Source organism: Leptonotus elevatus, chromosome 5 (assembly GCF_054856555.1).
Source record: "Leptonotus elevatus isolate MCC_2025b chromosome 5, RoL_Lele_1.0, whole genome shotgun sequence".
In the NCBI taxonomy this organism is placed as follows: Eukaryota; Metazoa; Chordata; class Actinopteri; order Syngnathiformes; family Syngnathidae; genus Leptonotus; species Leptonotus elevatus.
Window position 1 is genome coordinate 21,509,845 of NC_141243.1, and position 13,598 is coordinate 21,523,442.

The following is a 13,598-nucleotide window of genomic DNA, read 5'->3' on the forward strand; positions in this document are numbered from 1 at the left end:
AAGACGACCAGAGATCAGCCTTGTCTTCTCTGACTCAGCTACTGATTACCTTGCTGCCCCACTGACCGCATTTTAAACAAACCACCTACTAAATCAAGCTCTTTTCGTGATTTTTTTTTTACTTGTTTATTCACAAGTTGGCTTGTAGATGGTATACTCTGTGATCATTATTAGACATTGTATATTGGGGGAAAAAAGTAAATGTTGGCAGGAATTGGTGATTCTATTATCTTGTCTGGCTTTTTCAGTTTCTTTGTTCTTCCTATTGGTCTTGTTATAAAGTTGCCCAGTTATTGATACTAAGCATGTGACTATCCGTGATTTATACAGCCATAGAAAAAATTAAGAGAAGAGACCGCCAAGTTTTCTTAAATTTCTTGTTCATTATGATTTTAATGTTTTAAGTGTATCAAGTGAGTAACTGATACAAAACATGGAAAGCCTAAAAGCACAGTTTAGGCATTTAAATGAACAATAAACTGAAGAAACAAGGGTGGTCAAAAATTTTCCCGTGGCTGTATTCTGTTAGATTTGTTTGCATGCGTTATGTTAGGCAACATGAGCCGAATGTGCTTTTAAAGCAGTCTGTGCTACAGCCACAGGCCACTGTGTGATCGCCCTCCAGTTTTCATAGTCTTCCTGTGGCGCATCATTGCCACATAGCCTCGCATGATCGCCTCCAGTTATGATTTCTCAAGGAGAAGAGAAGAGGAGAGGAGCGAGAGGCTGAGTCGGGGAAGGGAAAAAAAAAATCTAAACAAATGGCTAAGCATCAGCTCTGACCCCATTTGTGAGATCTGCGTACTCAATTCTCCGATGTTTGTGTCAGAGTGCACCATTCAACGAGATCCTATACCCGTCTCTCTTTCCCCGCCACCTCACTCCCCCCATCCTAATAGGGTGCCATTGCCAGGTCACGAAGGGGGAGGTGAACAGTGATCGAAGTCAACCAGGGGTCATGGATATATAGACTCTAAACCTCATTGCCTCTCTGAGCACCCGTTAGCAGTATGAAGCTTTGGCCATTAGGTGGGATGGGCTTTGACGTGGAGCCTTTGTGCGGGGGGCTGTGTGATTACATAGTGGCGTGCATGATGTTCATCCCGTCATAATAGTCAAGAGCGATCTCCCTGCCCTGCGATTGCCCTCTTTCCAACAGCTGGAGTGGGGTGAACCAGAGTTCTCGATGTCGACGTGCAGTGTCACGGCGAGGACGTGTGAAAAAGCCACTTGCACACACACATGCAGTGACTTCCCTCCAAATTGTGTCACTGACCATGTAACTGGATTGACTAGTCCATTCGCTCTGCAGCTTTTGCTTGCTTCTGGTTGTTGTCGGCGAAAAAAGCTACATGGGGATACATTGTTTATTATGAACACTAATTGATATACTTACCTTGCATAATCAATTCCACTTATTGGATTAAACCCCCCCTCCCCCAATCTGTCTTTTTGATGCCATGCACACATTACACCTGCTTGCTCAAGGTTATGACATTATTTGCCATCTGAGAGTGAATGCACATCACCCCTCAGACATCGATTATATGCCTTAAATGCTGCCTGCCATTTTTTTCCTCTTCCATACACTTGCCAGCTACACAATGATATTAGTCACAAGAGAGTAGTTAGTGCGTTTGCCAATAAGGTGGAACAATTTTCTGGGTTGGATTTGAAACACAGGAATGTTGGGTGCCAAGAAAATACCTTCATCAAATTAATTGTTGCTGTTTTTCTGTTGAATATGCATTGGAGTAGATTGTCTTTCCCAGGAGAAACTTGTGACGGTGTTTTTTCCCTACTCCCATCATGCCAGGAATGATTTAGGGACACTGTTATAGTTTTGCACAATATGAAATTGGTTAACATAAAACACGCTTTTTGGCTGTTTGTTTTCATTGAATTTAGAGCCTTAAACACAAACATTGCAAAACAGATTCACTTACATAAATAAAACAGTAGCTTTTGTAATTTGTAGTAATTTAATAGTAGTAGTTCTTGGTAGTAGTTTTCCTTTTGTTTTTGAAAGGCTTCACATACATTGTTCAACAACCCAATTAATACAGAGCTGCAAAAATGCCACCAAGTAATTTGTGTACCATGTTTGAACAATACACATGCACTACTGGCTCTGTACACATGGAGGAAAAGTTACTTTAAAACAATTACTTAATATCAAAGCGGTTAGGAAATTACTTAATGAATGAAGATGAATAAAATAACTTCCTCTTTGGTCCCCTATAAATCCCAATATGCCATTTTGTTTAAATTATAAGAAACTAACTGCAATCTTCTATGATTTCTCTTTCCCATTTTGTCATAAAATACATATTTTGTATAGAGCACTCAATGAAATGAACAAAAAATTATGAGATGCTCGGCAGCTGATTAATAAAAGGCTACAACAACAAATGCAAATCCACTATGTACCTGTACTAGCAGCACAAACGCCATAACAAGGGTAACAACAACGCTTTAATATGGTGTCGTGAGGTCACTATAGTAATGCTTATGAATGATATGAGCAACACAAAAAATGGGGGTATCTAAGAGATAGATAGATTTAAGGAGGGCATGAGATGTTTGCACCGCCAACATAACAAGGCACCACTGAACAAATATAAAGTCCATGAGTAATTTACTCACCATAACGCTAAATTAAGAGCCGCTTGCCGCAGGCGCAGAGCCCATCATGTGTGGGAATCACCTGTAGCTGTAAGTGCATGCATCTTTCTTTTTCTTCTTGGTCGTAGGCTCCTGTGTTGTCTCATCACTGGGCCTTTTCTCCGTTGCAAAGAAACATTCCAAATATGTCTGTTTTTTACTCATTTTGCTGATTAGCATCAGCGCTACGCGACTGAGATAATTAGCATCTTGACATGTGTCAAGAGTTCGTCGTAAACAGAGAGAATCTGGCCACTTTTCAAAATAAAATATTTTTAAGCCTCGGCTAATCAATTAAGCGGAAGTATAGTAAGTTTTTCATTCTTTCAACTGTGCGGCTCGCCGCGGCCAAGTGGTAGGGGACCACTGCCCTATGCTGCAAAGTCAATGAAAAAAAAAGAAAAATACAAGAATGATTGTTTAGAATACAACACGGACCGAAGCCGTATGTCTGGTACAAACCTTGACAGCGACCTCCACCTATTGTCTATTACTTGCAGTAAGCTTCCTTTCATTTGTTGCAGGCTAGGGCAATGGGGAAAAACAGTCGACCACAAAAAATGGTCAACTAATATTATTTTGCCCCGAGGCATTGCCGGAACGGAACCATTGTTCGAGATGTGCTCTGTGTGGCATGCGAGCGCTGATTACCGCTACCTGGCTGGATCTCCCCCCAACCCCAAGTTTTTGGACCAGTTATGAAAAAGATTCAAACTGGATGTTTCTGGAGGCACGTGGCTACTGAACTTGGAGTGTGAGTGTGTCATTAGCAGGTTGCAAAAGAGATATAGACTGGAAGAATCACAAAAAAAGCATGGAATTGTGATACTTGATACTTCATTCATTTGAAGCACTGTATTTGTAGTATTGTACCAAAAAGGAAAGCGTTGGTATTGTTTAGCTCTCACTTACCGGTACATCTGGACAGGTAGCGCTTAAATCCGTTCGTGGCAGTCTGAATTAATTTGTGTTGGTCTGTTTCAGATAAAACGATTAATGGGAAACGCTGTGGCTATAATGTTGTAAGTCCTAGTTCTGATCAATGACATCATTGATCGGATTGGCGTTTCAGTATAGCAGATCAAATTGGTCTGATTTGGCCTGACTGTGTGTGGGGGGAACTGGACCAAATGTTCCCACGGTATTTTGGTCTGGACCAGAGTCCCAAACTAAAAGTTTGAAGTTTGAGCATAGCCTAAAAACTGCCACATGCAAGTTAATTTTTCATTTTCTTCAAGTAGCTGGACAAAAAGTGTTTCATCGTGTGTAAACGGGGATCGTTTTAACAGCGTTGTTGCCGGTGCGTGAAAGAAAAAAAAAGAAAAAAACATTCCCATTATTGTAGTTTGTCATGTAAATTACCATGTACTTTAATGTTGGATTATGATTTGGCTTAATTTTATTTTCACAGTGGATTGATCAGTCATTTGGTTGATCTGTGCCTCCCAAAGCTCAAACTAAAAGGTTCAAATTTCTCGATTTTGGCTGCAACTCTCAAGATTTTGTTTCCTATCATTAAAGGGGGAAAAAGACAGTTTTGAGAAACCACTAAGTGACAAACGTGCAGCAAAGTATAATTATACTGGGCTGCCTTGGCGATCCTGTCAGACCTCACAGACAGAAGAACCAGAAACAGAGAAAAAAAAATTGCGCCAAGGGGGAGAAGACATTTGGCATTGGAAATGCATTTCTGTGAGGCTTTTCATATGGGATAACCTCTCCACCCCACAAATGGAGTCAATGTGGTACGCAGCTGTGGAAGTAAGGCTATTGCAATGATGGAATTATTTAGCTGTGTCAGTGGTTTGCTTGGATTTTTTTAAGGAAAAGCAAAGGGCTGTCGCTATCACTGTGTTATAATCGATTTTTCTGTCTATTATTCCATCGATTACCAGAATAACTGGAAAACATTTTATTTTGCATTAAAGCCCATTCGGTGTAGGCCCACCCATCAGGCACTCGCCATGGAGTTGCACATCCAGACCTGACTCCAGAGGGGGCTCGCTCCCGTGACCCGCCACTGCTCCGGGCAAGGGAAAACATTCTCCAATATTTGTAATCATCATAACGGATCTTTGAGCCATGTTTTGTCTGGTCTCTCGCATAGGACCTGGTGTCTATGGGTGAGCCTGCTAGGGGTATAAACCCCAAGACCACTCAGCGCCAATGATCATTGGGACACACAAACCCCTCCACCACGACAAGGTGAAGGCTCAAGGAGGGGAGCAAAGAAAGCAAGTCTATTAAAACGGGTTATTCAGCGAATTTTTGCTTGAAACACAATGCACAGGGTTCCACACTGCCCCTAAATGGTGTCATTTTGGCCCTAAAAATTGAGACAGTGCAAGTAAATTTTTCATCTGTTTGAGAATATGCGACAAGTAAATTTGTACTGTATTTTTTTTTTTGCTTGGGGTCCTTTGGCACAGTATCTTAAGCCAACAGTCTCAAACTTGGGTGTTAAGATGGACAGTGAGTTTAAACTGGACTGGCAAATTGCTGCTGTTGTCAAATCCATCTTTTTTCATTTTAGGCAGCTGGCTAAGGTAAAGACTCTCCTATCCCAGCAGCACTTAGGAACGGTAATCCATGCCTTCGTTACATCTCGGCTGGATTATTGTAATGCACTTTATCTTGGAATCAGCCAGTCTCCCTCAAGCGTCTCCAGCTGGTCCAAAATGCTGCTGCCCGTCTCCTAACTGGTGCCCGCAAGAGGGAGCACATAACCCCTATCATGGCCTCTCTTCACTGGCCGCCCGTGCAGTTTAGAGTCCATTAATAAGATTCTTTTATTTGTTTTAAATCTCTTAAATGGTCTTGCACTACCTTACCTCGCTGAGCTCTTGCAGCCCTACGCACCTGCCCGGTGCCTCAGATCAGCAGACCAGACACAATTGGAGGGTACCAAGGACAAAGCAGAGGCTTAGAGAGGATCGAGTCTTTGCAGTTGCCGGTCCCTCCCTTTGGTATGACCTTCCACATAATATTAGGCAATCTCCCTCTCTTCTACTTTTAAAACCTATCTGTATTCTTCGGCTTTTGGCGCACCATGAGACTTAGCACTTGTTTCGGTGCTTTGTGGTATCTGCTGTATTTTGTGTTATAAATCTGATGTTTATTATATTTATTTATGTACTTACCTACTTGTTATTAATTTGATGTAAATTGTATTTACTTGTATACTTACTTACAATGTTTGTTTTGTTCTTGTCTTGCTTATCTTTTACTGCATGTACAGCACTTTGTATACAGCAATGCTTGTTTTAAAGTGTTTTATAAATTGAGTTGAGTTGAGTAGCCGGGTTTACGTGGAGACTTTTTTGTCATTCCGATTGAAATCATTCCAAATGAAGATCTGTGGTCACCTGTTTGCATGTGACGTGATCCATTCCAATCTGACGTTTGCATGCGCCACTCCGTTAATCAGATCAGTCACGGGTGAGACGCGCGGAGATCAATGTAACATCACATTTTTGATTTATCAAGATGGAGTTCATTCAAGTAGTTGTGATACTTTTAACACTTATCTAAGTATCATCTTGATAAAAAATAAGTTCCAAGTACTTAAAAACAAGTTCTTCAGTTGCAGACGAGCTCTTCTTGGTAAGATGATGCCATTTTAAAATGCATTAATGACAACTTCACGACACAACAGAGCATGTGCGGACCGGATGCAGCCTGGCTATTATGATTGAAGTGTTTACTGGATTGGCAACAGGGCTATTCCACCCCTTTGAATCCAAATTCTTTTCGGCCTTTTCATCCCGGTGTATATATTTATGTTTATAGAGCATTTGTATTCAATTTATTTATCTGGATTCATTCTGGAATACATGGCTCTATGTAAAACCCTGATAGTAATATAGTGAAAACAAATGGAATTGTGACTACTGTGCTTATTAGCTAGTCAATTTACAGGGTGCACCCCAAAATGTTCTACTTGTAACACTAAAATTTCAGGTTAGGGGCCAATGTATTCCTAGAAAAAGTTAGTATGGAGCCCTGCATGCGTAACTTCGTTTGGAGTAAGTGTGGCACGAAAGACCAAAAAAAAAGCACACACCCAGGCTTTATCCTTTGATGTGCAATAAACTGAGGACGCTTAAGACTCTTCCACCATATGTTGAGGTCTGGCATGATGCCCGGCATAAGGACGGGTGAAACTTCTCAACACTTAGATTCTAGAGTCAAGGTTTTACCCAACAATTTTGGTAACACTTCAAAATGTCCTTGACTTCAGTAGCCTTCCAAACACTTGTCTGGCAACTTAACAGTTAAATACAATTTTGAGGTGTTTGTGTTGTCTCGTTGCAAATCGTGTCCTGTAACAGTGATCAATGAGCTTGTGTTCAGGGTGCAGCCATGAGAGAGGCGTGTGTTTGGGGGTGGGTGGGGGAAGGTGGAGGATGGGGGTTGCTGAGGTTGGGTCCCCATTTTAATGAGATCCTTGACTTGAGACAAGACAAGGACAACAGCACTGTTTTCCTCTTCTTATGTTTTGCTTTTTCTTATTGTCCCCCTTCTTGCTCTCTATTGTCCCCTCTCATTGGTGTCTCAGTATAGTGTCCTCTCATTGGATAACAGCCAGTTGCACAAAAAGAAAACCAGGCCACCTCTCTTGTAGGGGTGTTAGAAAAAATAAATTTGGTAATATATCGCGATACAGCACGCAATTCTCGAATCGATTCAATATGCGACCGAATCAATTTTTAAACATAATTTTTTTATGGAAATATTCAACAAAACGTCTTACTTAGGGTTAGGATTCACACATTAAGCATGGAAGAATGTTATATTAATCGGTATCGAATCGTGACCTATGAGTCGTGATACGAATGGAATCGCCAAGTAGTAGGCAATTCACACCCCGACTCGTATTCTCTGCACATACAGACAGTATGACAATGTGAAGTGGAGTCTCAAGAAGCTATTGGTGAGCACTCAAAAGTGTTTACGTGATCCTTAAACAGAGGTTGGCAACGAAGTTTGGCCCCAGGGCAGGTCAACATTTTTCCCCTAACAATCCAATCGCTGTTCGAAAATACATTTTCATCCGGCAAATCATGTGTTTCCGACTAAAAATAGCTTATTATTAGATGCCTGTATACTGAGTACAGCCATCTGATTGTCCATGTAGCCCATAACAAGAAAGGACCCAACATGCTGTACAAAATTCCGTTTTAAGCAGAAGCACACTGTCCTAAAAGCTTCTGTGAATGGCTGGTCGTAATTGACTGTTTGTGTTTGTACAGATGTGCGGTACTCGCAGTAGCATTGAGGTGGTATTTCAAGCCCAAGTCTGGTTAATATAGCCGGTTAATATAGTTAACCAGAAACTAGTGATGGTGAAATGCAGCTTCACAAAGCACTGGAGCTTTCCTGCGAATTGGTTTGATCATGGTTCAAAGCTTCATGATGCTTCATTTGCTCTATGGCGCCATCAAGTGGTCAAGAAGACCAAGCAGTAAAAATATACACAAGTTTCAGCAGCAGATGTCTAGTGCAAATATGGCATAAGAAAAAATATAACTTTGTAAGTACTAGTGTTGTCACCATACCAACATTTTGGTATCGGTTCCGGTACTAGCATGTAGTTCGGTACTTTTCCAAATCAAAAAACAACTAAAAGTCATTAAAGACTTAATTTTTGTCCAAATTTTGTTCCTGTGTGTGTGTGTGTGTGTGTATATATGTATATGTATATGTATATATATATATATATATATATATATATATATATATATATATATATATACTTACACTTTTATTTGCAATATGCTAATTTCTGCTTCATGGGCTCCTTCTCTTGCTGTGAACACGTGGATCAAACCACACTGCTACTTGTTTTGTCACTCAAACACACACGCACACGCGCACACACACTGGAAGCGACCCACACCGCGACGATATGCTGCTACTGCTTTCTATATGCTAACTCCTCGGACAAGTCACGAGTATCAATAAGGTCACTTGGCGAGCGGCAGCGCTGCAAGTACCGGTACCATACAAAACGTAGTATAGTATAGTTTTAAATGACGCAGTACCCCGATACCAAATTAGTACCGGTTAACCGTGCATCCCTAGTAAGTACAATATTTATGAATATATATGTATTAACTGTCAAAATCTATTAAGGGGATTGAATCACGTGTATACCGACTTGAAACAAGCAAGCGAAGAATAAGATACAATGACAACATAACGGCCGCAATAGAGAAAAAACAAGTTCTAATCCTACACAAGTACTTCTACACTCCGGTATTCTTTTCTCATGCACGCGAGTGACTCTCTAACTTGCTAACTAACTTGAAGCTCACAACAAACGCTGACAACACCCGCAAAGCAGCGCAAGGTCGTGAGTGTTATCATTAAGTAACGATAAATTGAATGAACCAGTGACGTCATCCGCACAAACCAAGGTCTCGTTTGTCATTGGTCACGTGATTTTTTTGGAATTGACACAGGCGAATCAGGGCTTCATTTGGCACACCTACTTTTGCTCGAGACATGATCCAAAGTCTCTGCACATCTCATAATATTATATAGTGACGTGTGTCTGTTTGTCTTAGGGTCACAGTTTATCGCTAGATATTGCTGAAATTGGATTAAGGACCACATGCCCAACATGAACTGACATCTTATATTAAACATGCTAAGTCAAATGCCAGCCACGTTGCTTGATTCTACTGGCCTGTTGATTTGTAGTAATGTACTGTATAATTTCCAAAAGCAGGGCTATGTTGATGTTTTAAATGCTGACCAGAGATCAAAATGGTTCCCAGGAGGAATTTGAAGATGGTGTTTCAATGCTTCAAATTCCTTATCACTGTGAGGGGATTAGCTTTATTTTATTTTATTTTGATTTTTTTTGTATCTGCTTGGAATTTATTTAGAGGCAACTGGTAACTGAAACTGTGCTGCAATGTGCGGTGCTATACAAGATGTCTGGAAAGCTGTGTTGCTGGCTCAGTTTGTTTACCTCTGTACAGTTGGCCCACTTGGCACTGCAGTGAGAGGGTTACATATCACGAATGACTGAGGTGTGGGTCTCTCTCGCCTCTTCCTCCATGCGGAATTTGCGTTCCTTTTGCTTCACCCCACTTATTTTCCTTGACATTGAAAGGCTCCTGTCAGACTTTCATAATTGTTATGCTAACACAATTACACCAATTTGTTTAAAAGGGTAGTTATAATGCTTTACATTGCTTGGACAATTCTGTATTGTTTTCCTCTGCAATTACATTACAAATTGAGCATTTTTACCTTGCACATTTAATCCACCCCTTAGTATTTTCGCCAGTTATTCTTTAATTGTTAACCCACTTTCCTGATACCCACTCTCAATGCCTCTCTCTCAGCATGTGCTGGGCTGGCTAGTTTAGTAGAGGTGGGGTTAGTGGAGGCAATAAGAAGGTGCAAGAGTCTGAAGAAAATTAACCCAATAAATCAAACTCCTGCTTCTGTCTCCTCCCTGCCAGGACCTGATTGCTGCCCCAGCCTCTACAGCCAAGCAAGCACATACATACGTAAAGGAGTTCAAGCAGCACTAGAAGTATCAACCCTGTTTTCATCTTAATTTTTTATCAAACCTGAAATTGGGCTGGGCAATTAATTGAAATTTAATCTTGATTTAGATTTGGGCTTCTTTCGATCTTGAAAACACTTTAATCGAAGCACAACTATTAATGTGTCGGACAGTATGGTGTGTGTGCGCTGAAGTTCCAGACGTTGTGAAAGTAGCCTCATTGCGCAGGGCATTCATTGCCTTTTTGGCTCGAGCTGCCATGAGCCATGATGTGGTGGCCCTGCCAGAATCGGCATTGGCCCTGCATAGTCATGATATAATATGATTATTTCATACTCTGCTTTTTACAGTATTATTTTAGTCTTTAAGAAATTATAAAAAAAAAATTGCATGATAAAATGTAACTGAATTTTTAACATTTCAAATGTTCTGATCTTTATATTTTCTTCAAGCGTTTTCCTTTATGGAAGGACCTGATGCGCAAAATTTAAGATTTCAAAAGCAAGTGTTGATTTAATCATATTTATACAAGAAATGTGTACTGGGCGTCAATGAACTTCGGATGTTAATATAAAACCCTGATGAACAAATGTGGTGTTTCCTCATAGGATTTGTTTAAGCAGCAGGGGCACGCCACAACTTTGGCTTGTGGAAAATAGGGATTTAACACCCCCACCCTATTGCCAGTGGGATGGACATTAATTCGTCGATGAGGGTTGACACAAACTGACCAGCCGTTTACTATATTACAAATGTCTACAGGGCTCTACACTAACTTTTGAACTAGTAGCACTGGTGCTACCAACGTTTTCGTTTGGTCGCACCACATAGGATTTGGTTGCATGACCCTATTTGCTGATGTGTTGTCTTCTCAATCCACATACCGTAGTTTCATGTGACGTTTCATTTCATTTATTTCACGTAACAACTTACAGTTGAAAACTGGAACAATTCATACTGTAGTTTCATAATATGAACAGAAAAAATTAAAGGAAAAAAAAAAAGATTTTAAAAATGATTTTGTCTGAAAGGGAGTAGGGAGAAGAAAATATGTAAAGATTGACAGTGACTCAAGGTACTATGCTTGCAAAATATTTTACTGTAAGAAGAACTGTCTGCAACAAGCGGTGTCTGGCAAAACAAGTCAGTTATTTTATATAACTTTAATATAGGCATAATCATGATAAAATTGTGACTTTATAATTAAAAGATGAAATAAAAATATTATATTTTTTACATAGTTCACGCATGTTTTTTCACTGATGGTACAGGAGATCCTTCTTTGGGTCAGCAGTTGAGCACTAGGTGGATTCTGCTCACAAATCGGTTCTTGATCACTCAAAACATGCTTTTGTGCTGAGGATTTCCTCTTACATGCTTTTCATTGTGACACAAATCTAACGCCATAATTCAGGTTCAGGCTCCGACTGCATCCCACAGAATGCCTTGCCGTTTGGGATTCGAGTTTGGTTCCTCTTTTATTTTATTTTAATTTTTTATAGATTTTGTTTTTTTAAATTAAACATATTTTAAGCGTATTTTCTATTGATATTGATCAGGTAGCTATCGCGATACATACTGAGATTGATTCATCCCCCAGTCCTATGAAGAACATTAAGTAAAATATCTTGGATACTTAAAAAAATAATTAGCCAGGCTCTTTTCATTAAAATTACACTTAAACAAATATTAACAGTTAACACATAACAAAAAAATGTGTGTACCGGCAGACGAAAATGGGAATCTCCTTCAGGATGTCCTCTTTCATCTGTGTACAAGAGTGGAATGACTGTTTGAGAAATGTTGGTTCTCAACAGTGTTGAATGGCTGAATCTCTTTGGCTATAAAGGGAGCAACATCTGCGTGGTGTTAATTGCAAACGGTCGGGAAATGGATGGCCCAACATGCCGTGCTTTTTGTTACCAGCTTAAAAAAAGTGCGTGGGGTGTTTGTGTTTTAAATGGACTTGGAGGCTCGTTGTCTTTCTTCATAAATGCAGCATAGTGGTTCGTTCATGTTAGCGGGCTGCTCCACATTCATCTGGGTTTAATCCAGAATGTTCCTACTCTGGCATTGGGCTTTGGAAATAATTGTTTTTATGCCCTTCAACTTTCTGTAATTTTTTTTTTTAATAAAGAGCTCAGTATTGTTCATTCGGAAATGTCATCATCATTGCTCTTTTTTTTTTCTTCTGTAATTCTAAAACTACAGTCATCCGAAAACTTTTGCTTTGAGTATTCCTTCTTTCTCTCTACTTTGACACTGTTGTGGGTGTGTTTGAGTCTCACATCTGAGAACAAATTAACAGGAGAGGTAATGAAGCAATAGCAGCTGAATGGTGATGACGTATGTAAACAAACACGCATGTAAATGACAGTTTATCGAGTCCGGGTAAAAATAATGTGTCTATATAATTTTATTGAACTATAAATGGATATATTGTGACAGGCTCATTTATCAGAGCAGTCATCAGTGTTACTTAAAACATACAGCAACACTCATCCATGTAGGGCACGCAAGAGCACCTGTATATTGACCCTGTAACCTTAACATGCGGTCTTTCTCCATCTTTCCCTCTAGCCGGTGGCAGAGCCCATCCCCATCTGCAGCTTCTGTTTGGGGACCAAGGAGCAGAATCGCGATAAGAAGCCTGAGGAGCTCATCTCCTGTGCAGACTGTGGCAATAGCGGTGAGTGTCTGTCGGGGAAAAAAAAAACTTTGAGTACCGGTAGTCATCGTACAGCCTATATAACTGTGTCAATTTATTGTTCTCTCAAAATAAATAAAAAATACAACTATAAATACCTAAACCTCTGGCACCAAAAGCATGCACACCCCTGGGTGAAAACCGCAGGTTTTGAATAAGACTTGACTGGGTCTGGGTGACAGGATATTTTTTCCATCCCTTTAGTATCACTTCAGAATTATATTTCGCCAAAAATTGTCATGAGCTAAGCTATGGTAGCCCATAAGTAATTGAAAAACAACAACTAAAACAAAATTCCCAGGGCAACGACATGGTATAAAGGTGGGGGTCGGATTTTTTAAATGTTTTTTGGTTTGGTTTTATTGAACATGTAAAAATGAAGAAAACACAAAACACATTACAAGTATAAAATATAGGTTGAAGTAAAAAAGGAAAACAAGAATAGAAAAAAGAAAAGAGTTTAAATGTTCAAAAGGGGTAGGAGGAAGTTAAAAACGTATTTATTCCTAACCTTTCGTTTTATGTTCATACAATATCTAGGTTAATGTATTTCAACAAAAGAAAAATGTATAAACCTAGTCATACATACAAGTGCACTTAAACATGCGCACATTTGCCAGCAACATATTTTAAATTCATAGGCATATACCATAATACATTTATGAATCATATCCTCATACTCACATTTACAATTTTCATTAC

General features: G+C 39.8%; 1 protein-coding gene across 5 annotated transcripts in view; it reads left to right on the top strand.

Annotated features, from left to right (window-relative positions):
- The window catches only part of kat6a (K(lysine) acetyltransferase 6A), a 38,853-nt gene that overhangs the window by 3,871 nt on the left and 21,384 nt on the right, over window positions 1-13,598 (top strand). For 4 of the 5 annotated variants that reach the window (XM_086075809.1, XM_086075807.1, XM_086075808.1 and 1 more), the window contains one exon: window positions 12,770-12,878. In XM_086075809.1, the coding sequence (XP_085931935.1) occupies window positions 12,770-12,878 (109 nt within the window). Of the gene's footprint in view, window positions 1-12,769; window positions 12,879-13,598 lie in introns of those variants that run through there. The other variant, XM_086075811.1, reaches the window with a different exon arrangement.